This window comes from Nyctereutes procyonoides, unplaced genomic scaffold, assembly GCF_905146905.1.
Source record: "Nyctereutes procyonoides isolate TBG_1078 unplaced genomic scaffold, NYPRO_anot_genome, whole genome shotgun sequence".
Classification (NCBI taxonomy): domain Eukaryota; kingdom Metazoa; phylum Chordata; class Mammalia; order Carnivora; family Canidae; genus Nyctereutes; species Nyctereutes procyonoides.
The window spans coordinates 33,074,081-33,096,638 of NW_026575146.1; the positions used below are offsets into that span (position 1 = coordinate 33,074,081).

The 22,558-nt window shown below is 38.9% G+C and overlaps 1 protein-coding gene across 2 annotated transcripts in view; it reads right to left on the bottom strand.

The window, feature by feature from the left end:
* The window catches only part of PTPRK (protein tyrosine phosphatase receptor type K), a 523,937-nt gene that overhangs the window by 211,069 nt on the left and 290,310 nt on the right, over positions 1 to 22,558 (bottom strand). For both annotated transcript variants that reach the window (XM_055309658.1, XM_055309656.1), the window contains exon 6: positions 16,750 to 16,924. In XM_055309658.1, coding sequence (XP_055165633.1) covers positions 16,750 to 16,924 — 175 coding nt within the window. The remainder of the gene's footprint in view (positions 1 to 16,749; positions 16,925 to 22,558) is intronic.

The following is a 22,558-nucleotide window of genomic DNA, read 5'->3' on the forward strand; positions in this document are numbered from 1 at the left end:
TTGGGCATTAAAATATTCCAGCCTTTAAGATGGGTCAAACATATCATGAAGGGAGTAACTGAGTTAACAGTCACCTTTGAATATTAAGTATATTTAATGAATATGTTAAGTATATCACTCCATCATATAAGGCATCCAGTAAATTTACTTTCTGCTTTGTAGCTATAAGTTCTTGAGAATGATTTGAACTCATTTATATATGAATATTATTTTTGCACAGTTCATACATTTTCCACAGCATCTCTCCATTATCATCTCCTGTAACTTAACATTATTCTGGAATCACACCAGTTTTAGGTCATCATTAGTGTCTTGACAGTATTTAAACCTGGATGGCATTGCCACTGTCCGTTCACAGAAAACACTCTGTGAGTTCATCCAATACCATTTCTCTAGATTTTAACTCAGGTGGCAAGCACAGAAATGGAGCCACTCTGCAAGCAAGTTGTGTGAAAAGGGGAACTTGGCCCATGATTTGACTTTCCACATAGAGTCTGAGCACATCCCTACCTTGGATATAAAAATAGACTAAGAGGAGGAGAAAACTTCCTCAAGAGCAGACACTGAAAGTTTTCTAATCCTATTACAACTAACCTGAAAATAATAGAGGTAACCTGCAAAGAAAGGAAAATGAAAATAAAAAATAAGCCAGAGAGTCTGAGATTTTCATGCGACTTGATCAGAGATGGCTGGACCACAGCAAAGCCTACCGTGCTAAGTGCCGTCCAGGAGACGGTCTGAAGCTATTTAACATTCAGATGAAATTAATATTAAGTACAGAGACTTTCTTTGATTACCAAACACTGTGAGACGAGCAGGAGGATAGGTTACTGAACCCTGAACGATTCCCATCCCCCCATATCAGGGAAGCTTTGAAATCCAAATCACCATATATTATTAAAGACATGTTAAATATTTCCAAAGTTTTTGTGCACATACAGAAGCAATGCATTATTCTTGGTATAAAATCCAAGAAGAAAAAAAAAATCAAGAAGAATGCCCAGGGAAAAGGGGAGGAAGAAGGCAGGAGGAATATTGGAATAGTTTCTTGGCTTTTCAAAACCACTCAGGTGCCAGCTGTCTAGATTCTAACAAAACCTTGGTAGGCTTGCTGGAATCTAAGTCGAGTGGGCACGTACACTGGCTTGTGTGTGCACATTTCTGTTAGCAGGTCAGAATCTGGGAAAGGGACCTGTGGGTATCACAGTTTTTTAAAGATTCCATATTTGATTTAAAGAGGGTTAAAAAAAAAACAGGTAGGTTCTATAAAAATACATACATACATACATACATACATACATACATACATACAAATAAAGTGGTGGGTTATAGTTACAATGCTACTTTTTGTCAGGGGAGGATGTAGTTAAAAACAGTAGGCAAGCTGAGGCACCTGGGGGGCTCATCAGATGAGCATCTGCCTTCAGCTGAGGTCGTGACCCCAGGGTCCCGGGATCGAGTCCCACGTCAGGCTCCCTGCAGGGAGCCTGCTTCTCCCTCTGCCTGGGTCTCTGCCTCTCTCTGTGTGTCTCTCATGAATAAATATAGAAAATCATTTTTAAAAAAGCCAAGCAACTTAAAGCAAATGCACTATTGCTAAAATGACAACTGAGTAATCACAGTCACATAGCAGTTAGAATGACTGACACTTAAGAAAACCCACCAATCTACCCAAATCTTGCTTCAAGTAGTATTTTTCTGAATGCTACTATGCAAATGCAGTTACGTGGTGAAGGAAAGAGCATGAACTCGAGTCAGGCTTGGGTTACAGGCCCTTAGAGCCACATGGTCTGAGCAGCCTTGCCTACCAGCCTCAGGTCTCCTGGGGGTACAATGGGGATATGAAGAGTCGTCAGGGAACTAGAGAAGTAATGTATGTAAACCTTCTCTAACAGCACCTAGCACACTGTAGAGGTACTATAATGGATGACTTTTTTTTATTACAACTTATATTAAACAATTATATCCTGTTTTACTTAATTTATATTTACTAGAAATAATAAATGTCTTAACCATGTTTACTATGCCCCATTACAGCAATCAGTTACCAAAACAAGCTTATGAATTGGTGCTCAGCTACCTTCCTCACCAATATATATGGAAAGGACAGAGAAATTTTATGTGTAAAATTTGAGAGGAAAACCAAACCTCTAGGGACATGCCCGCTTACTGACATATTTCACTTAAAGGCCATCTTTCCAGGTAACTTTTTAATTTGTCTTCCTATTAACTACATTTGAAGAAGTTCCATTTAGTTGGGAATGGAAGGAAGAGGCATAAACAGAAGTTTTCTTACTCCTCATGGAAAGAAAGTAGAAGAGAGGAAGGAATTAGTAACAGGTATAAAGAAGACATTGTAGAAGGTTATAATTTCAAGTCTCTATAGTTCCATGGCTACATATGGACTCATAAGACCCTAAAGATCATGCGTCTTACTTATTTTTATTAGAAACAAGCACAAAAATTAACCTACAACTGCTCAAAAGAGTTACTCGAATCAGTGAATAAATTAAGACTGCTTTTATTTTTATAATAAAACAATTTTAGTTATTTAAAGTGAATTGAAGAAGAGCAAGAGGGAAGGTGTAAAACTGGTGATATTCAAAACAAATTCTGTTTCGTTTTGGTATTTCAGATACATTCCCTTATAAGAATCAAAGAAAACACACACATTGAGCAAGAGGGCAAACTTTCAGAACCCACCAGGGAAACATGTGCTCCTAATAACAAAAGATATTCATAAAAACAAGTTCAATTATATTCGAGGCATGGGCAACAATGAAATGTTTTATTTTCAGTATCCAAAGAAGATTATCAGTATCAAGCGGTTAAGCCCATGGTAGATAAACAAGATACTTTCAAAATACAGGCAAGTGAGGCAAGAAAAGAGAAAATGGACAGTGTTGGATATGTTTTAAAATAATTGTTATAAACATTTTATAATGAATTTAAGAGTAATTTCATTTAACACCTTACGTTCAGGATGGTGAAAGGTCACTAGAATATTGCCAAACGCATTTTTATGAGATCAATTCAATTACAACTGTTGCAACTATTCCATCCACAATTTAGACATAGAATCCAATTATCCATTTCATTTTCATTTATACCTCATGGGCTAGATCATTTATCATGTTTCATGATAATGATCAGAAGACACATGGAAAGTGATTTCTGGAGGTAACAAATTACCTACCGTATTAGCATAGCTTACAAGATCCTGTCAACAACTACTATGCATAAATATGAGGTAATTAAATTTACAATGTGCAGGAGTGTTTGATATGCTACTTGCTTCCTTCTCAGCTGCCAAAAATCTGGGTTGCTAAATGCAGCAAGCCCATTTGGTTGCAAATCAGGAATCATTATGCCCCGGAACTCCAACAGGTAGCCAGTATGCAGTGGCTCAAGATGCTGAGATGCAGCTTTCATCACCTGGTATTATTACTTACCACCACACTATCCATCATCCCTGCAGAGACAGGTTGGAACGATGGTCCTGGACCTTCACGTTACTGCTCCTTGAACTCCGCCTCATCCATCTTTTGCATCCTTCCTGACTCACAAATAAGTACCCTCTCCCGGCTGCAAAACCGAGTATGAACTCGTAATACCTTAAACCTACCATGCTTCCCTAACAGTAACTGATTTCTCCTTATTATGGAGCCACTGTTCAGAAAAGACTACTCATGCTTTCTTGCTGATGCCAAAAGGTGCTTTTTGAAATACCTGAGTTACACAATTCCACAGTTGTAGGGAAATGGTATTGTTTGGTTTCATTTTGTTTTGTAAGTTAGCCCTCAAAATTGCATTAAAATTTTAATGTTATTGATATTTATTAATATTTACCCATAAATTTCAGAAATACAAACTTATGTAAAGATAGACACAGATGCCTATGCCTGCAAAGGTACAAACACTGAAAAGATAGCTGGAACATGCGTACAAATGCAAGATTTCAACATGAAATCTATTACACGGTTTCAAATATGTTGGATAGTCAACACCAGAACTTTAAGGTACTTAATATGTTGAAATTGCAAAACAGGTGTTTATCTTTAACACAATATAAACAAAAGAGAAGGGCTTAAAGTTAGATACAATAATATTTGTGAAAACTGCCATTTAAAATAAAACTCTCACATTTTTTTTTCCTTCTTCACCAATTGCTAAGAGAACCTTCAAAAAATGATACCAGTTACTTGGTGCTTGGCATGCCATAAACTATCCAAGACTAAAGGGTTTTAATTCCGCTCCATCTGAATGCTGTTATAAAAGTTTAATAAATCAAAATGATCAAAATGTTCCCAGTGGCAGATTGGGATTTGGTTTCCAATTCAAATTCTCTTTAATATATGGCTTCTCTGACACCTTGCATTTCTGCCATCTACGTTGAATCCCAAACACCCTGCTTTTCATCATTACCATGCATCAACCAGTCTGGTCATGGTAACTACTTTTTAACACTGCTGCACAATACAAAGAAATGTCATACCTGGTGGGGGTTTTAAGATAGGAAAATTGTAGCAGATGAGAACTCTTTATCTACTTGAAAGCAAATATTTTTAAACCACCTGCTGCAGTGAATGACATTCTTTCAGGATTGAGAAATGCTGCTGGCCAAAAGTCTTAGAAAGAAAATCTTCCTCCTCCCAATGTTTTTAAAAAATTGATGCAAGGAAAAGGTGTGTCGAGGAGCATTATTATCAGGGGCAATCAAATCCTGAAGAGCAGAGAAAGTGAAGTCTTTAGAGAGCTTGCCTCATTTCTATGAAGTGCAAAGTGTTTACATGCAACAGGAAAAGATTTTCACTTAGCCTCGGATTCAATCAGAAATCTACACTGAAAAAAAAAAAAAGAAATCTACACTGAACCAGCAGCGAAAAAAGAATATTTACACATACTACGTTTTACATGTATTTTTTTATACATGGATAATGTCAGGAATAAAGAAAAAAAGCTATCTTTAACAGGGTTCTCTTTCTAAAATTTCCATTTGATTGAATACATCTGCCTTTATCCATAAGTTTAACAACATGAAAACCTATAAAAATACTGGCTAAAGGCTATGAAATGGGAACTTGCAAAATGCACAAGTGTTTCTATGCACTAAGCACTTAGTGTTTAATTGATCTTGTGTCGAATCCCTATTCAAGTAACATCCTACAATTAGTCAAAGCCTTTTCTCGAATCCCTAAAGATTTTAAAACTGGGTCTCTAGTAACACAACCAAAAGTTCACAACTGAAATTGATCTGTGCTGTTAAGTAAGTTTTTCTACAAGTCCTGATTTCTTTCCATTCCGCCGTGTATTTCCCTAGTACCTCAGGCTGACCCCTCCCACTGTCATCATCTCTCACCTGTGACTTGCTCTTTGCCCCAAACACTCCCTCAAGGTCATCTCAGCATCTCAAGCTCTTCTGACCCTCAGAGCCCCCTAAACTGACTTGCTGCGATTTTACCGTTCTCCAAATCACCTCCCATCCTGGTTTTCTTTTTCTTTTTTTTTTTTTTTTCCATCCTGGTTTTCTGAAACAGATACCAAGACACGAGTAACCTACTTTGAAACCCCCCAAAAGTCCCCAAATCGGATTACAAAATGTAATAGTAATGAATAGTCTAGATTCACATTCCTCCACAAGGAGTCTCACAGTGCACCTCTGGGCTCATCTCAGACTTTCCCCCTGGAGAACACGATGCTACAGCCAGTATTTGACACTGTCCACAAGAACATATGTGTTCCCATGTCCTCTGCTTAAAATTTCCTTTCCTTATCTTCAACCATCAAGATCCCGCCCTTCCACTATGATGCAACATCGTGTCCTCCTCCAGTGCATTCCCTGCCGCCCCAGCAAGGCAATAATGAGGCTGTCCTCCTCTGCTCTACACAGTAATTCCACGCCTTTTGTAAGGTATTCTGCAACCCATGTTCTTTCTGTTGTCCGACAATTAAATGATTACATCTGCTGGGTGTTGGCCATGGCGCTGGCTACAGAGACACAATAGTGAATGAGCAAAGGGAATAAATAGTCCTGGACTCTGTCAATGTAGTGATGGAGGCAGATGTTAAGAACATAGATATAGCTACAATACTGACGAAGAAACACTACAGGCGGAAAAAGCAGAGGTCGTAAGATAGAAGACAGCATGCTGTGTAAGCAAGTAAGGCAACCCAGTGCTGCTAGAGTCTGGTGAGCAAAGGAGAGTCTCGTGAAGATCCGCAGAGGAGGGCAGAACCAGAAGAAGGCAGGCCTTGGAGCTGGGAAGAGACAGCTGGAATTTATGCCATGCCAACCAAAAGCCACCCGAACCTGGGGAGCATGGATGGTCTTACTTTGTGTAGAATGAGCAGTCTGCCTGCCAAGGGAAGAGTGACTTGAAGGGGGCAACGCTGATGTGGGCAGAGCCGTGAGGAGGCCTTTTAAAGTGACACGATGAAAGTGAGGGTGGTGAGGCCAAGCAGGTGCTGGGCACCCAGAGGAATATGTAATAAAATTGAGACCTATGAATAAACTAGGCCATCAATATACATAGTTCTGTGTACTGTGGCTCACTCGAAAGGCAGAGATGCTTGACACTACCGCCCTGTACAAATACTCATTCTGCACATACTAATGGAAGGTCTTACGCAAAGATCTTCTGAAAACTTAGAGCTAAATAGTTTTGGAGAAAAAAAATTGTAAAACAAAATTGGTAATTCTCTCCCATGCTAGAAAATAAGTATCATTTGGCCTTCGGGTATTTTGGGGAAAAAAAAAACTGAGAAGAAACTAGAATGAAGTAAGAATATGAAAGCGTGCATATCTTTGAGGGAAAAAAAAAAGAAGTGCAAGTGGAGGAAAAGCAAATACAAAGGCCCTACGGCAGGAGAGCGCGTGGCAAGTCAGTTTGTCTGCTGCACATTGAGGCAGGAGGCGAGTGATAGATTTTGAGTGATACTCAGGGGATAGTTCATTTAAGGCTTTTTGTACCAGGAAAGAGATTTGATTTCTTTTCTCCCTTAATGTGAAGGGAAACTGTGGGAGGAGTAACACGGTGCCATGAGAGTAGCGACGGTTCCTCCATATGTATTTGAAGATGAATGAACATGCCAATGGCAATTAGGAAAATGTAAACAACCACGTTGGTAAAATTCCTCCCTAACAAGGGAGCAGGTAACTATTCATTTGTTGTTTGTTTGTTTTAACACAATGACAGATTCTGTGCCGAAATCACTACATCCGATTCCAAATTATGTAATGCTGCAGAGAGACAACAGAATATTTTTATTTTAAGGCTCAGAAAGCAGAAAATGGCGAGCAAAACAGTTAACTTCCAAATTATATCCTAAATTTAGAAGTAACCCTTTCGTTATACCTGGTAAGAGATGAGAACACATCTGTAAAGCCACGATTTCTCCAAAAACGAACATCAGAGCTAAGATAAAAGCATATATATATATATATATATATATATATATATATATATGGAGGTTGTCGCAGACTTATGTGTTAATAAAAACTGCCCACATTTTGTCACAATTATTTAGTCTCTGTCCAGCTCTTAGTCCTCAAACCCGACTTTTAGCACCAAAATGGTACTTTTCCTTTTTTTTTTTTATAAAAGCTAGTAACTATAAAGGAAACACTGTCCATTCTGAGGATTAACAAAATAGAAATATTCACCTGTTCTTATTTGTGTTGACTTTATGATTGTTTTTCATTATTTCTAAACTAAATGTCTCTTAGAAAAGGAAATAACATAATTTATATTAATCCAGATGGAAAGAAAAGTGCTTTCTGCAGTACGATGATCCACTTGGTTGAATGAGTTGGTTTTCACTGCTTCACCGAGCATCTGACTTCTACCGAACATTCTGTAAGTGTTTTCTGTTTGCTGCGTATTTCTTAGTTGGTTTTCTTAGTAAGTCAGGTTCCTGATGACATTGTACCGGTCAGGATGTGTATTACCTGGCGTCAGTGGTAAACAGTTTATTCTAAAAAGCTAAGCTCCAAAGCCCACCCATCAGTCATACACTGGTCAGGGAGGCCTATAACTACTGACTCTCCAGATGGTGAAGTCGTGGGAGAGGAGAACAGACCAGAACCCAACCTACTGAAGTAATGTCCCAAGTCCCTCTGCAACACTTACACTGCCATCCTAAAAATACTAGGAGTTAACTCCCTGCCTCACTGACTGATTTCACAATCTGTCACCCAAAGAGCTTCTGTTTAATTGACATTCTAGAAGACTCCCCCAGTCCAACATTATTTACTAAAATTGTCCTTAATAATGGGCTTGAATGGAACAGCAACTTAGGTATGGTATTTTCTATTTGTTACAAGATCTTATTTTTTCCTATGGAATTAGAAATGCGACCAAAATCAAAGTCAAAAATCTGTGCCAAAATATTTGGCAATGCTACATTCCCCTATAAAATTAATTTAATTATAAATTGCTTGAGAGCTGGAACGATGTCTGCTGTTTCTTCACAATTTCCTGGTGCCTGTTTCTTAACCATTTTCACTACTCGGTAAAGGCTGCTAGCTGATTTTCCAATGAAGTTGCAAATTGACTTCATTGCTTCCTTTTTGGTTTGGGGTAAGAGAAAGAAAAATAGTCAGCAGGTTGGGCAATATAAATTTCAAAGACACTGTTAGCTCTTGAAGTTGACATAACTCCTCTGGAAGAAATGGGTCCAAATTACATTTATCACAAACTCCAAGGGAACAGAACTGAGAGAATCAGAAGCAAAGTACAGGCCTAGGAACAGGGCTCTGAAATCAAATTCCCTGGAGCTCACAGAAAGAATTATTTGGCATGCAAATCGTCCTGCTTCCTCTTTGATCCTTCTCAAATTCTTAAGAAGTAAGCTCCAACAAAAGCAAACTACAAACATTCACTACAACAAACAGTGACCAGCACCTCAACTGCTAAACATTACGTGGAGCTCAACACATGAATCACCTATGAAAATACACTCAAAAATCCTTTGGGAAAGAACTCCAACTGCGTTTTTATTTTTAAAACAAACAAAATAAATAACAGGAAAATAACCACATGGGCAAAACAAGCACGGAACTTTGCCATTTTCATGAAGTTGCCTAAGAAAACTCAAGAGGAGGGAATTAATAGGAAAAAGTATTTGAGATAATGGCGTACAAAAGGAGACAGAACAGAGTCTCTGTAATAACACACTACCTGAAATGAGGACATCGAGGATCCTTTTGCTCATTTAGAGTTTAAAAATGTACCAGACACCTTGTACATTGAATCACCTGCATTACAAGTAGCTACAATGAATGAGAGGAGACTCCAAATGTTTCTTTTATCATACTCAAGGGTAGCAAAGTAAAATTTTAAAACATGCAACATTTGGAGTCTCCTCCAAATTTGAGACATTTGGTTACCCGCCCCCCACCCCCACCTCCCTCCCCCCACTGATGGCATGTGCTTTCCTAACTATACAGGGATAGTCGGGGGAAATTAGTGTGTTGTCAGTTCACGTGTTCTTAGATTTTCATTACAGGTCAGAATTTATAAGATAGAGATATTTAAACTGAATTCTTCTAGATAACTCCAAGTTTCCTGTCCAGGTGACTAGTTTTCACAACAGAAGCAAAGAAAAAGGATCTTCAAGCCTCCGTTAAGAAAAGGGATCCTCAGGCAGCTCGGGTGGCGCAATGGTTAGCGCCTGCCTTCGGCCCAGAGCGTGATCCTGGGGTCCCGGGATCGAGTCCGGCATTGGGCTCCCTGCATGGAGCCTGCTTCTCCCTCTGCCTGTTTCTCTCTCTCTCTCTCTCATAAATAAAATCTTAAAAAAAAATCACTAGTGTAGACGCTCCATAGCCTTTAACCACCAAAGAACAGAAGTATTAGTACGTGATGTTTTCCACTTCCCAAATGTCCTTGCTTCTAATATAAAAACATTAAAAATGAAAGATTCAGACCTGATTGCACATCATATACAAAAAAGGCTAGAATAGAACGTATTGGTCCAAATCAAAATTCACTTGTCCCTTCTTCTAAGTTCTTGTCTTAAGAGAATAACTCTCTCTGAATAACACTGTGCCCTGGAATCCCACGTACCAATGTTCTCTACTGGATATTCCAGTTGTCTTTCCACTTGCGACCATCCTATTTCTGATACTTGTGGGAGGTGCTAACCTCTCTATCCCCAGGTAGATGAGACCAAAGGCGTATGTAAGTTCACTGCTGTCCTATGATCATGGGGAAACCCTACTTTAGGACAGAAGACAAAACTATGCACTGTGGAGAGAACTGGAAAGAACCTGGATCTTTCATAACTAAATGAACCAACCCTCTTAAAGCCTATCTCTGTACCTTCCAGGTACAAAAGTCAGTAAATACCATTATTTTTAAGCTAGGTGTCAGTCATTGTTTTACAAAGGGAAGTAGCAACAACAATCCAAACCCCTAGTCATTTTAAACACCAAAATTCGTTTTAGAGGTTCACCTACTACACAGAGGAAGTAGATGGACATCCACCCTACCGACTCCACGGCTAAAGGTCGCCGGGAACTCATCAGGAATAGATAAAAATATAAACTGAATATTCTTTGCACCCACAGCATTTTGATGATGGCTGGTGGTTGGTATTAAAATTCAAAAAATAAGCCAACAACAGAGACAAAGAACAACAACAACAACAACAACAAAAAACTGTGTTTTTTTCACATTAAATAACTTAAAATGTGATTGGAGTTTCACCAATAAAAAAAAAATAGAGAAGCCTAAGTAACAGATAAGAATAGAAATGGAGTATCAATGGCAGCAGACAGGACTTCACAGGTTTGGTGTGGGTCAGTCAGTCAGGATGGACAGGACCTTTAATTTAGAGACGCGGAAAGGAATGCAGAAGATTGCAAATGGGGTAAAGGATGAGACTCTGTAACACAATTTAGGCCACAAAGTCAGTGCTTTCCGTTGAGAGCTTGTAAACACCATTTCAACCTGTATTTCACATTTTCTACCCTTCAGTTTTGTAGAAACATGGAGCAGAGACATCTGCTCTTCATCTCATCTCTGTAAAAACTTTTTGTCAATGAAGATGGGCTTCCACAGGCTGAAGACATTATCATTACTCAAAATGGGCTGGAAGCAATGCTAACGTCATGACAAAGTAAAGTCTGTTCCGGTATACTTTTTATTTTTTATTTTTTATTTTTTTTTGTCTTCTGGCTGTGGGAACGCAGAGATCAATACTCTCCAACACAAGAATTTTGCAGTGAAATTTTCATTTGTAACAAACAGAAGCAAAAGGCCCTTAAGCCTGCCCTGTCACTTTCAGTTTAGGAGAAAATGCACTAATAAACTCTTCCCCTTGGGTCATTTTTGACAACAGGCAATTCTATGCCAGCTCTTATTAAAGACTATTCATGTCACTGCCCCAAAAATTTCCTTTAAAATTACCATCTTTTGTATCGAAGTAACAGGATGTCAGCTTTAAAAGTGCCAATGAGAGACAGGACCTGTCACCACGGTTGATTCTCAGCACTGTTTTAGCACCGGGATCGCTGACCTCAAAGGGCGGGTTTTTTTGGTTAACAATATTTCTTTGGTGGTTTATCTAGACAAACAAGAAAATGCATTGCTTCATATCTGCTTTCAAATAAAACAACGAGCAAAATATCACCTCTAAGTATTAGAGATATAACCACCTAAAATATGTTGAAAAGAAAAGAAACCCCCCAAAATTATCAAAGTATGTTTCTAAAAGGTTACTGGACTCCGGATAGCAAAACTGAAAGCACCACTGTATTTCAAACCCACAGGTATCACAGAAAACCCGAAATAAAATGTAGGTTAAATGGCCGAACTTTGGAAAAGAAAAAAAGTCAAACTTTTCTATGAAATCCAAAGATTCCCACTTCCTGAACTACGCATTGCACAAGTAATGCTCCTAGAGCAGCCTTCACACATTTGTCTCCAGGAAAAGTAAACCACGTGTTGATAAAGTGATAAAATCTACTATTTGATTCAGATAAACAAGAGAGATCTTGTAACGCCAAAATAAATCTCTTCTTTTAAAACACACACACACAAGACAACTATCCAAGAAAAGGAAAGGGAACTTTAAAAGGGAGCACCCGGATAAAAAGTTCAACTGTGCTTCCTATAAAGTGCTGAATACACTACAAGACCACTGCCTCAGAAAGGGGTGTGCAGGTGTATAGAGACGCACACGTATACACACCTGTCTGCGTACACGCGCGCACATACGAGTAACCGCGAGGTGGTCAAGTGCGCTCTGCACCATTAAAGGCCACCAGCCCCTGCAGAGCCGCCGTCAAATGCACAGAAGAGCACCCTTCGGGATCGGCGAGCCCCGAAACTCAAGAGCACCCCCAACGTCCTGCCCCCATAGCCTAGTAACCACTTGGAGTACCACCCCGGGACCCTCAGGCCTTCCACCGTGGGCTCAGGTGAGAAAGGGGCTACAGCAGGCTCAAGAGAGACAGGTAGACCAGCATCTCACAGGTAACAATTGTCTCCTGTGTCCCTTGCCTCATCACTGATCACCAAGATACTATCCTGTTTTCCTATTACTCAATTATCTGCGACTGTGATTTCATGAAGTTGAGCAGATGAGAGGAGCAGACTCTAGAGACACAAGAGAAGTCTTATTTATTACAGAGTCAGACCCAATCTACAAAGATTGACTTCTAAAAAAAAATAATAATAATCTACAGGATCTCTCAAGACAGAAGCCTGACAAAGGCCGGTAGCATTGTTTAATCTCGAGAACATGAGATAAAGCTGGGGTGGACAAGGAGGAGCCCAGCATCAGGACTCGAGAAATACAGGGTTAAGTTCTGACTCAGTCAATTATGAGATTTTTGTGGCTCTGGGCAATTACCAAATAGTCTGAATTTCAATTTTCCTCTCTCTAAAGCATTAAAGGTTAAAGTATTAAAAATCAAGTAAATCTTAAAATGAAATAATGTGTGTAAAAGACACTGGATGTCAAGCATTTAAGATAGATTAACTTGAAGATGGATAGATCGTATGTTCTCCTTCCAGCCTCCAGGCCCTGACACGTGCCTTGGTCTCTGCGCGGCACGTCTGCTGGCCCCTGGACCTCTCATTCCTGCCCCCACATCCACATCCCTCACCTGGACAACCTTTCTCAACCTTCAGATCCTCTCTCAAAGAAACCTCACTCGTGAAGACCTTCCTGGATGCGTCGGATAAATCTCAGTTCAGGTTAGACCTTCTTGTTAGGATCTCCGAAACTCCTATCTATCTATCTATCTATCTATCTATCTATCTATCTATCTATCTATCATCTATCTATCTATCTATCTATCTACCTACCTACCTATCTACCTACTTACCTATCTAGCTAGCTAGCTAGCTGGCTATCTAGCTATTATCTATCTATCTATCTATCTATCTATCTATCTATCTATCTATCATCTATCTATCTACCTACCTACCTACCTATCTATCTACCTACCTATCTATCATCTATCTACCTCCTTCCCTCCCTCCCTACCTACCTACCTACCTACCTACTTATCTAGCTAGCTAGCTAGCTAGCTAGCTGGCTATCTATCTACCTAACTATCTATCTACCTCCCTATCTATCTACCTCCCTATCTACCTACCTAACTACCTACCTATCATCTATCTATCTATCTATCTATCTATCTATCTATCTATCTATTTTTCTTTCTACCTATCTACCTATCATCTACCTATCTACCTACCTATCTACCTACCTATTATCTATCTATCTACCTCCCTATCTACCTATCATCTATCTACCTATCTACCTATCTACTTACCTATCATCTATCTACCTATTATCTACCTCCCTATCTATCTATCTATCTATCTATCTATCTATCTATCTATCTACCTACCTATCTACCTACTTACCTATCTAGCTAGCTAGCTAGCTGGCTATCTAGCTATCTATTATCTATCTATCTATCTATCTATCTATCTATCTATCTATCTATCATCTATCTATCTACCTACCTATCTACCTACCTACCTACCTACCTACCTACTTATCTAGCTAGCTAGCTAGCTAGCTGGCTATCTATCTACCTAACTATCTACCTACCTATTATCTATCTATCTACCTCCCTATCTACCTATCATCTATCTACCTATCTACCTACCTACCTATCTACTTACCTATCATCTATCTACCTATTATCTACCTCCCTATCTATCTATCTATCTATCTATCTATCTATCTATCTATCTATCTACCTACCTACCTACCTACCTACCTACCTACCTACCTACTTATCTAGCTAGCTAGCTAGCTAGCTGGTTATCTATCTACCTAACTATCTATCTACCTCCCTAGCTATCTACCTCCCTATCTACCTACCTAACTACCTACCTATCATCTATCTATCTATCTATCTTTCTACCTATCTACCTATCATCTACCTATCTACCTACCTATCTATTATCTATCTATCTATCTATCTATCTATCTATCTATCTATCTATCTATCTAATCTATCTATCTACCTCCCTATCTACCTATCATCTATCTACCTATCTACCTACCTACCTACCTATCTACTTACCTATCATCTATCTACCTATTATCTATCTATCTATCTATCTATCTATCTATCTATCTACCTATCTACCTACCTACCTACCTACTTACCTATCATCTATCTACCTATCTATCTATCTACCTATCTATCATCTATCTATCTATCTATCTATCTATCTATCTATCTATCTGAGAGAGAGAGAGAGAGAGAGAGAGAGAGAGAGAGAATGAGCATAAGCACGGGGACGGGCAGACGGAGAAGCAGAGTCCCCGCTGAGCAGGGAGCCGGATGTGGGTCTCGATCTGAGGACCCCGGAGTCACGACCTGAGCCAAAAGCAGACACTTGAGTGACTGAGCCCCTCAGGCACACCAGGATCTCCTAAACAACTTGAGGAGACCTTGGTAGTTTATACTTATTTACATCTGTGTCACCATTGCTTGATGCTGACTCTGTTGAGTCTACTCAACAGAGCTGTATTCCTCTAAATTTTCACACAGATAAGCAATCCCTCACGTCTGAGGGTTCCGTTCCACAGCCACCGGACCACCGTCACTAAGATTTTAATCGTCATCTTTTTTGAGTGTTTATTTTTCTTCATAACACATACCATAATTTGCTGCTACATTTTCAGTAGTCTTCCACATGGTGTGCCTAACACCCCTCAGGGCTGAGCTCTACATGGTTGGGGGCTCTGCGTTTTATTTACAATTTTATCTCCACAATCTGGAACAGTGTGTATATTCCATAATATCAGGAACCCAGTAACTTCTGAATGAAGTTAATACACATTGTGCATTCGGGCTTGTTTCCCAATATTCATCGCAGATATATACTGATATGTGATAACCCCTCATAATTCCTCTGGCAACTCTAGTGTGCAGGAATGTCAATGAGGCGGGTGCCTGGGCGGCTCAGTCGGTCAGGTGTCTGCCTTTGGCTCAGGTCATGACCTCAAGGTCCTGGGATCGAGTCCCACATCAGGCTCCCTGCTCCGCGAGGAGTCTGCTTCCCCTGCCCCCTCTGCTTGTGTGCTCTCGCTTGCTCGCTCTCTCTCTCTCTCTCTCAAATAAATAAAATATTTTTTTAAAAAAGAATATTAATGAGGACCACTTAGCAAGTCTAACTTTCTAAGATCCTCGAGGGGGTCATAATTGGTGAACTTCACATCCACCACCACTGGGTTTTGATTCTGTTAAAATTTACGGATCTACATGGGAATAGAAACTCTGGCCTTGATCTCATGGCTACAGTGCTTTGAAGAAAAACGCTGTACCTGTGGAACTATTTTAAACAAGAAAAGCAAGCCTAAATTAACATGAAAACTAGACAGTAGCAATATGGAATAAGGGTGTTTTTGTTTTTTTTTTAAATATTTTTTTTTAATTTTTATTTATTTATGATAGGCACACAGTGAGAGAGAGAGAAGCAGAGACACAGGCAGAGGGAGAAGCAGGCTCCATGCACCGGGAGCCCGACGTGGGATTCGATCCCGGGTCTCCAGGATCGTGCCCTGGGCCAAAGGCAGGCGCCAAACCACTGCGCCGCCCAGGGATCCCGGAATAAGGGTGTTTTTTAAAAATATTTTTATTTATTTATTCATGAGAGACAGAGAGAGAGAGAGGCAGAGACTCAGGCAGAGGGAGATGCAGGTTCCCTGCGGGGAGCCCGACGTGGGACTTGATCCTGGGACCCCGGGGTCACGCCCTGAGCCAAAGGCAGATGCTCAACCACTGAGCCACCCAGGCGTCCCAAGGAATAAAGGTGTTTTGCATGGTTCACCTTATTAGAGCTTTTTAAAATAGATTCCATTCGGGATCCCTGGGTGGTGCAGTGGTTTGGCGCCTGCCTTTGGCCCAGGGCGCGATCCTGGGGACCCAGGATCGAGTCCCATGTCGGGCTCCCAGTGCATGGAGCCTGCTTCTCCCTTTGCCTATGTCTCTGCCTCTCTCTCTCACTGTGTGCCTATCATAAATAAAAAATAAAAAAAAATTTAAAATAGATTCCATTCTATGGGAAACACTTGTTAAAACCTTGTTCGACAGATAATACAACTGTCTTACTTTACCTGAGGACATCAGCAGAACTTTTATATAATTTTTTTAGTGACTTGAGATGAAGAGCAACAGGTTAAAAAATCAGTCAAAATATCTACAAGGCTGCTTTTGTTCTAACGAAGCCAAGCAATTTCATGAAGTGAAAGCAAAGCAACCAACCTTACCTCTTACAATAAGTTGAGCAAAATTGGACACCCCGGAACCTCGTTCTGACTGAGTTACACAGCGATACAGATCCTGGTCAGTTTTTGTCACTTCCTGCAATCTAAAGGAAGCAGCAAATCTTCTGTGATTGATGTTCTTAGTCTGGGCTACTGGGATATCTTCTCCATTTCGTCTCTGCAAGAAGAAACCAATCGTTAAGAAACAGGTTCTTAACATTTCCATAAATCTAAAGCATCTTCGCAACCAATTTCTGTGATAAATTATTCTTGTTCCTAAATTAGGAGGAAAACGTCTAGGTAGCCCCACAAATTTTTACCACTATCATTCAACCCCCAAAAAGCATGGAAATAAACTTTGGTATCCGTTAGGGGCATAGCACTGGCATTATAGCTTACTTCTATTTTCCACGAAATTGTTATTAGCTCAGAATATATGAATTAACAGAACAGTTAATGGCCCCTTGGCATATGATTCATTGCCCTCCTCCTCCTTGAGTATACGTAGGGGGACTTCTTTTAGCCCTTATTCTATACTGCATGTGCTATGTAATAGGTTTGTCCCCATGGGAAGACCAAGACGATGCCCAATGCAACTTAGTATTCGAAATGTGTAGCATGTGATCTGCCACAGAATGACAATAAAATACTGATGAATAATTTAGAGTCAAACCAAAATCTGTACTCTGCAAACTTTATCTCTTTGGCACTAATGACAGCCAATTTATACCATTTAAGAAAAGTAATCAAAAGAACCTAAATGCTAATAGCATATCTGTCAACTTACAAAATGAAATACTGAAAAGCATATTTATGATATCAGGGTACCTCACACAAGACCAGTAAGTGTAAGCTATAAAGGAGATGGTTGAAAAAGTCAACTATAATAAAATTTATAACTTCTGTATGTTGAAAGACATCATAAATAAAGTGGGGGAAAAAAAAACCCATGAACTGTGATAAGATATTTGTCATGGAAATAATCCATCAAAAGATAAATAGCCAGGTTATGTAAAGATCTTCTACAGTTCAATAAGAAAAAAGACAAACAACCCTATCAAAAAGTGGATAGGCTATAAAAAAGAGAAAATGTGTTTGTCTAATAACCAAGAAAAGAGATCCTCAGCCTAAATTTTAAAATGTCCATATGTCAAAGACAGCACAAAGGGCAAAGAAAAGTTGTAACGATGAGAAAGAATGGGTCAGGAGCCTCAACCTCATCTCTTGTTGGTGAAATGCTAAATATCCCCGGTGTCCTTTCATACGACTTAAAACATCAATTCCTATTATTAGATGTGGAAAACAAAACCCCTAAAATTATTAATGGAAGTTCAAAATGTTAGACTCATTTTAGAAGATAATTTGCTACTATCTAGTAAATTTGAAGACGGAAATTCCTTAGCACCCAGCGGTCCCACTTCTGCATTTCGACATTTGAAACACTTTTGCACGTGATCAAGGAGATACGCACGGGAATGTTGAACTCAGAACCATTGCAATATGGGGACAGTTAAATATGGGAGAGATCCAAATTTTCCTGAATAGTGGATAAGTCAACTGAGATTTATCTATTCAATAAAATACAACGTAGAAGTTTATGCAAACTAAGACCAGCAGTGTGCTGGCAAAATGCTGAAGAGCTAGCTCTTAACCAAAAATAATAAACTGTTGATTTGTATCGTGGCTCAATTTCTGTGGTGTAAATACTCCCACTGTGGCCACTTTCAAATTGCCTGTGTAACATCATTTGACTCCTAAAATTACTGAAAAATCAGTAATAGCAATCCCAACCAGCTCCACTATTCCTCTGGTGTGAAATACACATATACATGTTTAAACCCCAGATAAAATTCCTTAACAAAAATTAATACATGAAATAAAAGTGCAAAATGTCAACTTCTTTTAAATTCGAGTGGTGGGTACATTAGTGGTCCTTACTGTTTTCCATAACTTTTTCATGGCTGAAATACATTTTTTAGAAGAGTAAATAATAAAAGGATCATTCTATTACTTTTGTGATTAAGTTTTAAATCCTAAAACCCACTGAACCTGTAAACTCTCCTCTCCACATCTGAAACAATGCGTTTGTGCATACTATGTGGTATATATGTGCGTATGCCTATGCATACACACACACATTTACCTAAGGACCCAAAGTTCCAACTACAATTTTACCATATTTTATTCATTCAGCTTATTGTTAATTCTTTCCTTACCCACCTATCCCATGATTTCTGCACTAAGATCTCTGATCATTCTCCTGAACAATAGTGAAGAGAAAACGCAGCTTATATTCAGAAGCCCTAAAAGATATAAATCCATAAAATCAAGTCTAGATTCTCTTTCCCTACAAACCACACAAACAAGGCCCATTACATATGCACCTTTCTGGCTCCCCTTTTTTCAATTACTACATCCCTTGATAAGGTCTTTCTAACCAGAAGGCACTTTTTATACCTGCAAGTACTCTCACTTCCTCTTCCTCTAACTTATCCCTCCAGTGGTGCCCTCAACCTTTGGCCACCTTCCTCTCTGCCATTTATATTTCTCAGCTCTTCAAGACCAGCCAAGTCCGGTGGCCGCCCTACCTTCTGAATTACCTTGTGCATGCACACACACACCCATGTCTTTTAATGCTGTGCCTTTCAAAAGCCCATCTTCTTCTGGGAAGAGATTCTAAGTACCCTCAGTGTTTCCGTCTCAATCATCATTATTTCATCTTTCCACCTTAATTGCCATTCATCTCACAATACCACTTTCCTTCAAACTTTTCTTCTATGGCCTTACTCTCTTTCAGGGAAGGCCACCATTAACCAGTCCATCCCTTGCGGACCACTCCACCACAATCCCACTCACCTACGTCTCATCTTCGGGAATTCTGAGCATGCCCAAGTATCATTCCCATCACAGTTATCTATCGGGCAAAAATGTCCTTTCCACCATAGTCCTGTGAATATTATCGTGATCCCAAAACTCACCCTGGCCTCAGTGATGCCCAACAGCCTCTTTTACTATCATAGAACAACCAAGTTCCCCTGCTACAACAGTTTCCTCTAGAACCACAATGGACCATGTGGTTCTCCCATTCCTTCAATCCTCTGCATTTTCAATGAGACCTTACTTGATCCTTTACTTTGCAACCAGACATCAAAGTCTCAATGACTGGCTTTTCTATCTTGAATTTCTTCTAATATATTCTTTTTCTCTATATATGTCTAGGCCTAGATCTAGATAGATATACATACTTTTTTTCCCCTCTTTGTATACTGAAATCACCCTAAAGATAGGTTTTCTAGTCTTATTTGTATGTATATACATATATTTTTTTTTCTTCCATGCCATCACATGTATTATCTTTTTTTAATAAGTGCTCAAGTTCTTGGTTAAAATGAATTAAATTCACTGATGTTTTCAGAGACAGGGATCATGTAAGACTTCCTTAGGCTTTTATAAATTATTCTAACAAAAATATACTAACCATTAATTAAAATAATAATAAAGAGAAGCTACATAAACATAGAACCTCAAAAGCATCTGGAGATCATTTATGCCAAGCTATTTCTGAACAATACCTTAACTTCGAGACATTTAGGGCCTACTTAAGATGATTCAGGAGTACACAAAGCCGATTATATTACATTATGTTTATATTTGTGTTTATTAATATGTTAATATAACTGCAAAATATATAAGCCTATATAGGATATACATTATTTATATAATTAAAGGGCACAGTAGCTATACATGGTATTCATTTTTTGAATTAACAACAACCACTCATCATACCGTTATACCCTCCTAATACTTAGGCTTATCTTCAATACCATTTAATAAGTGCCTCCATGTGCCAGATGGTATATAGGCTATTATCTTGGTTCTACTGCTGCTATCTCAAAAAAAAAAAAAACTATGTGATAATTATTCCCATTTAAAAATCATAAAATCAGGATTCAGAAAGATTAGAAATGTGATATGTACCCTCTTAGTAGTGGGATTAAAACTCAAAACCAGGCTTAATGACACAAAATCCAGCAGTATTTCCTCTAACCTAAACCAAAGCTGCTTTTATTCACTTATATTATAGGCCTAGTCCAATGAATTGGTTGTTTATTGTAAAGCCTTGATTAATGCATTGTACCAATGAGAAATATAATCTACTATACTAGGCATTGCATTATTTACTCAGCTTCCAGTAATGCATTACAGTTAAAAGTAGCAAATGATGACATGTACGTTTGAGAAGTCAAAAATAATGATAACTCTTCTTTTATAATCCAAAATAATAGACCTTTGCCTGACTACAAACTATCAATTTAGCAGAATGGGCAGTGCTATGAAAGAAGAAAAAAAGAATGTCAATTTCTCCCTTATGCAGCCGTGTTTGCATATAGTTTTCTGCTTTTATATTCTTCAGTCCCAGGCTCTTTAGCTTGCTTTAAAGTTTTTTTTATATGATTTCTTCATTTTAAGTACCCCCAACTCTGAGAAATGAACCACAAAATTATATGATCCAAGGATTATGACCTAACATGTTGCCTTTTTCTCTCCCCGACTTCCCATATCCTCATAATGCTTTCTTATTTGCTAGGTCTCCAGTACAGGTTGCTGAGACTTGTCACTTACCAAATAAGCCTGGGCAAGTCATGACATTCCCTAGTATTATTACCTCTCTCTTTAAGTAAGCTTCCTCATGCAGGCCATAGGCAGTGTTTATCTGACAAGTTCAGTTTCTGGCTTAAAGTAGTGTAGTGATAATATTGGTTAATTCTCAACATCTATAATAGCCAGGTTATTAGTCAAACCTCCTATACTCAAAGTATGCTCTACAGACCAGCAGGATCAGAATTACCTGTCAAACTGTTACAAATACTAAGTCTAGAGATCACTCTCAACCTACTGAATCAAAATCCACATTTTCACAAGATCCCTAGGTTAATGGGTCAAGACATTACAGCTTGAGACACACTGGTAGAAAGCAATCATGGAGGTTCTATTCCTAATAATAGTGAAAGTGTTAAAAATGGGTATGTACCCTGATTCTGGCCAATGAGATTCGACAGAAACAGGCCAATTCACTTCTAGAAAGGTTATCACGTCTCAAGAGAAGACACAGTGGGTCCTCTTTCCTTTTTCTCCATGTTATGCCTAAAACTACAAGAGCGGACTGGTCAATGTGAGAGAAAAGGTGACACACCGAGGATGGCACATTGAGGAGAAAGACAGAATCAAGTTCTTGATCAAGTGTCTGAAATGGCATCAACCACTGCTAGACCCCCTTTGTTCTTTCTGGACTTCCTGTTAAGGGACACAATACACTTGGTGTTATACCACTTTCGGCTTGAACTCCTAAAGTTAAAAATATGACAGTTTCTCTCAGCTTTTCTTTTCAAAGCTTGAGAAACAGAATTAATCCAATTTAATTTAAAATTAAATAATGTAGCTCTTCGAATACTTGCAGGGATTATTTCACTCTGTTGACTTGAAGAAAAAATTAAATTACATTTATCGTTTTATTTATTTTTCACTGCCTTTTGTGGGCACATGATGATATATGATCCCTCCATCCTCTTAGAGCCAGAGAAATTGTTAAGAGGGAAACTGTTTCCCTACATTTGGTATTTAGGTTCCTGTTGAATATATTAAGAGGACTAAGAGGATGGCATATGATTTGTCAGTACTTGCCCTTTTGTCCAGAACTAAACTCAAAGTAAATATGCACAATATAATTAACTAAGGTTGAAGTGAATCATACAACAATCCAGCCAAATTAATCCCAAGGAACTGAGGGTTCTTTACCAGGACTTGTCTACTA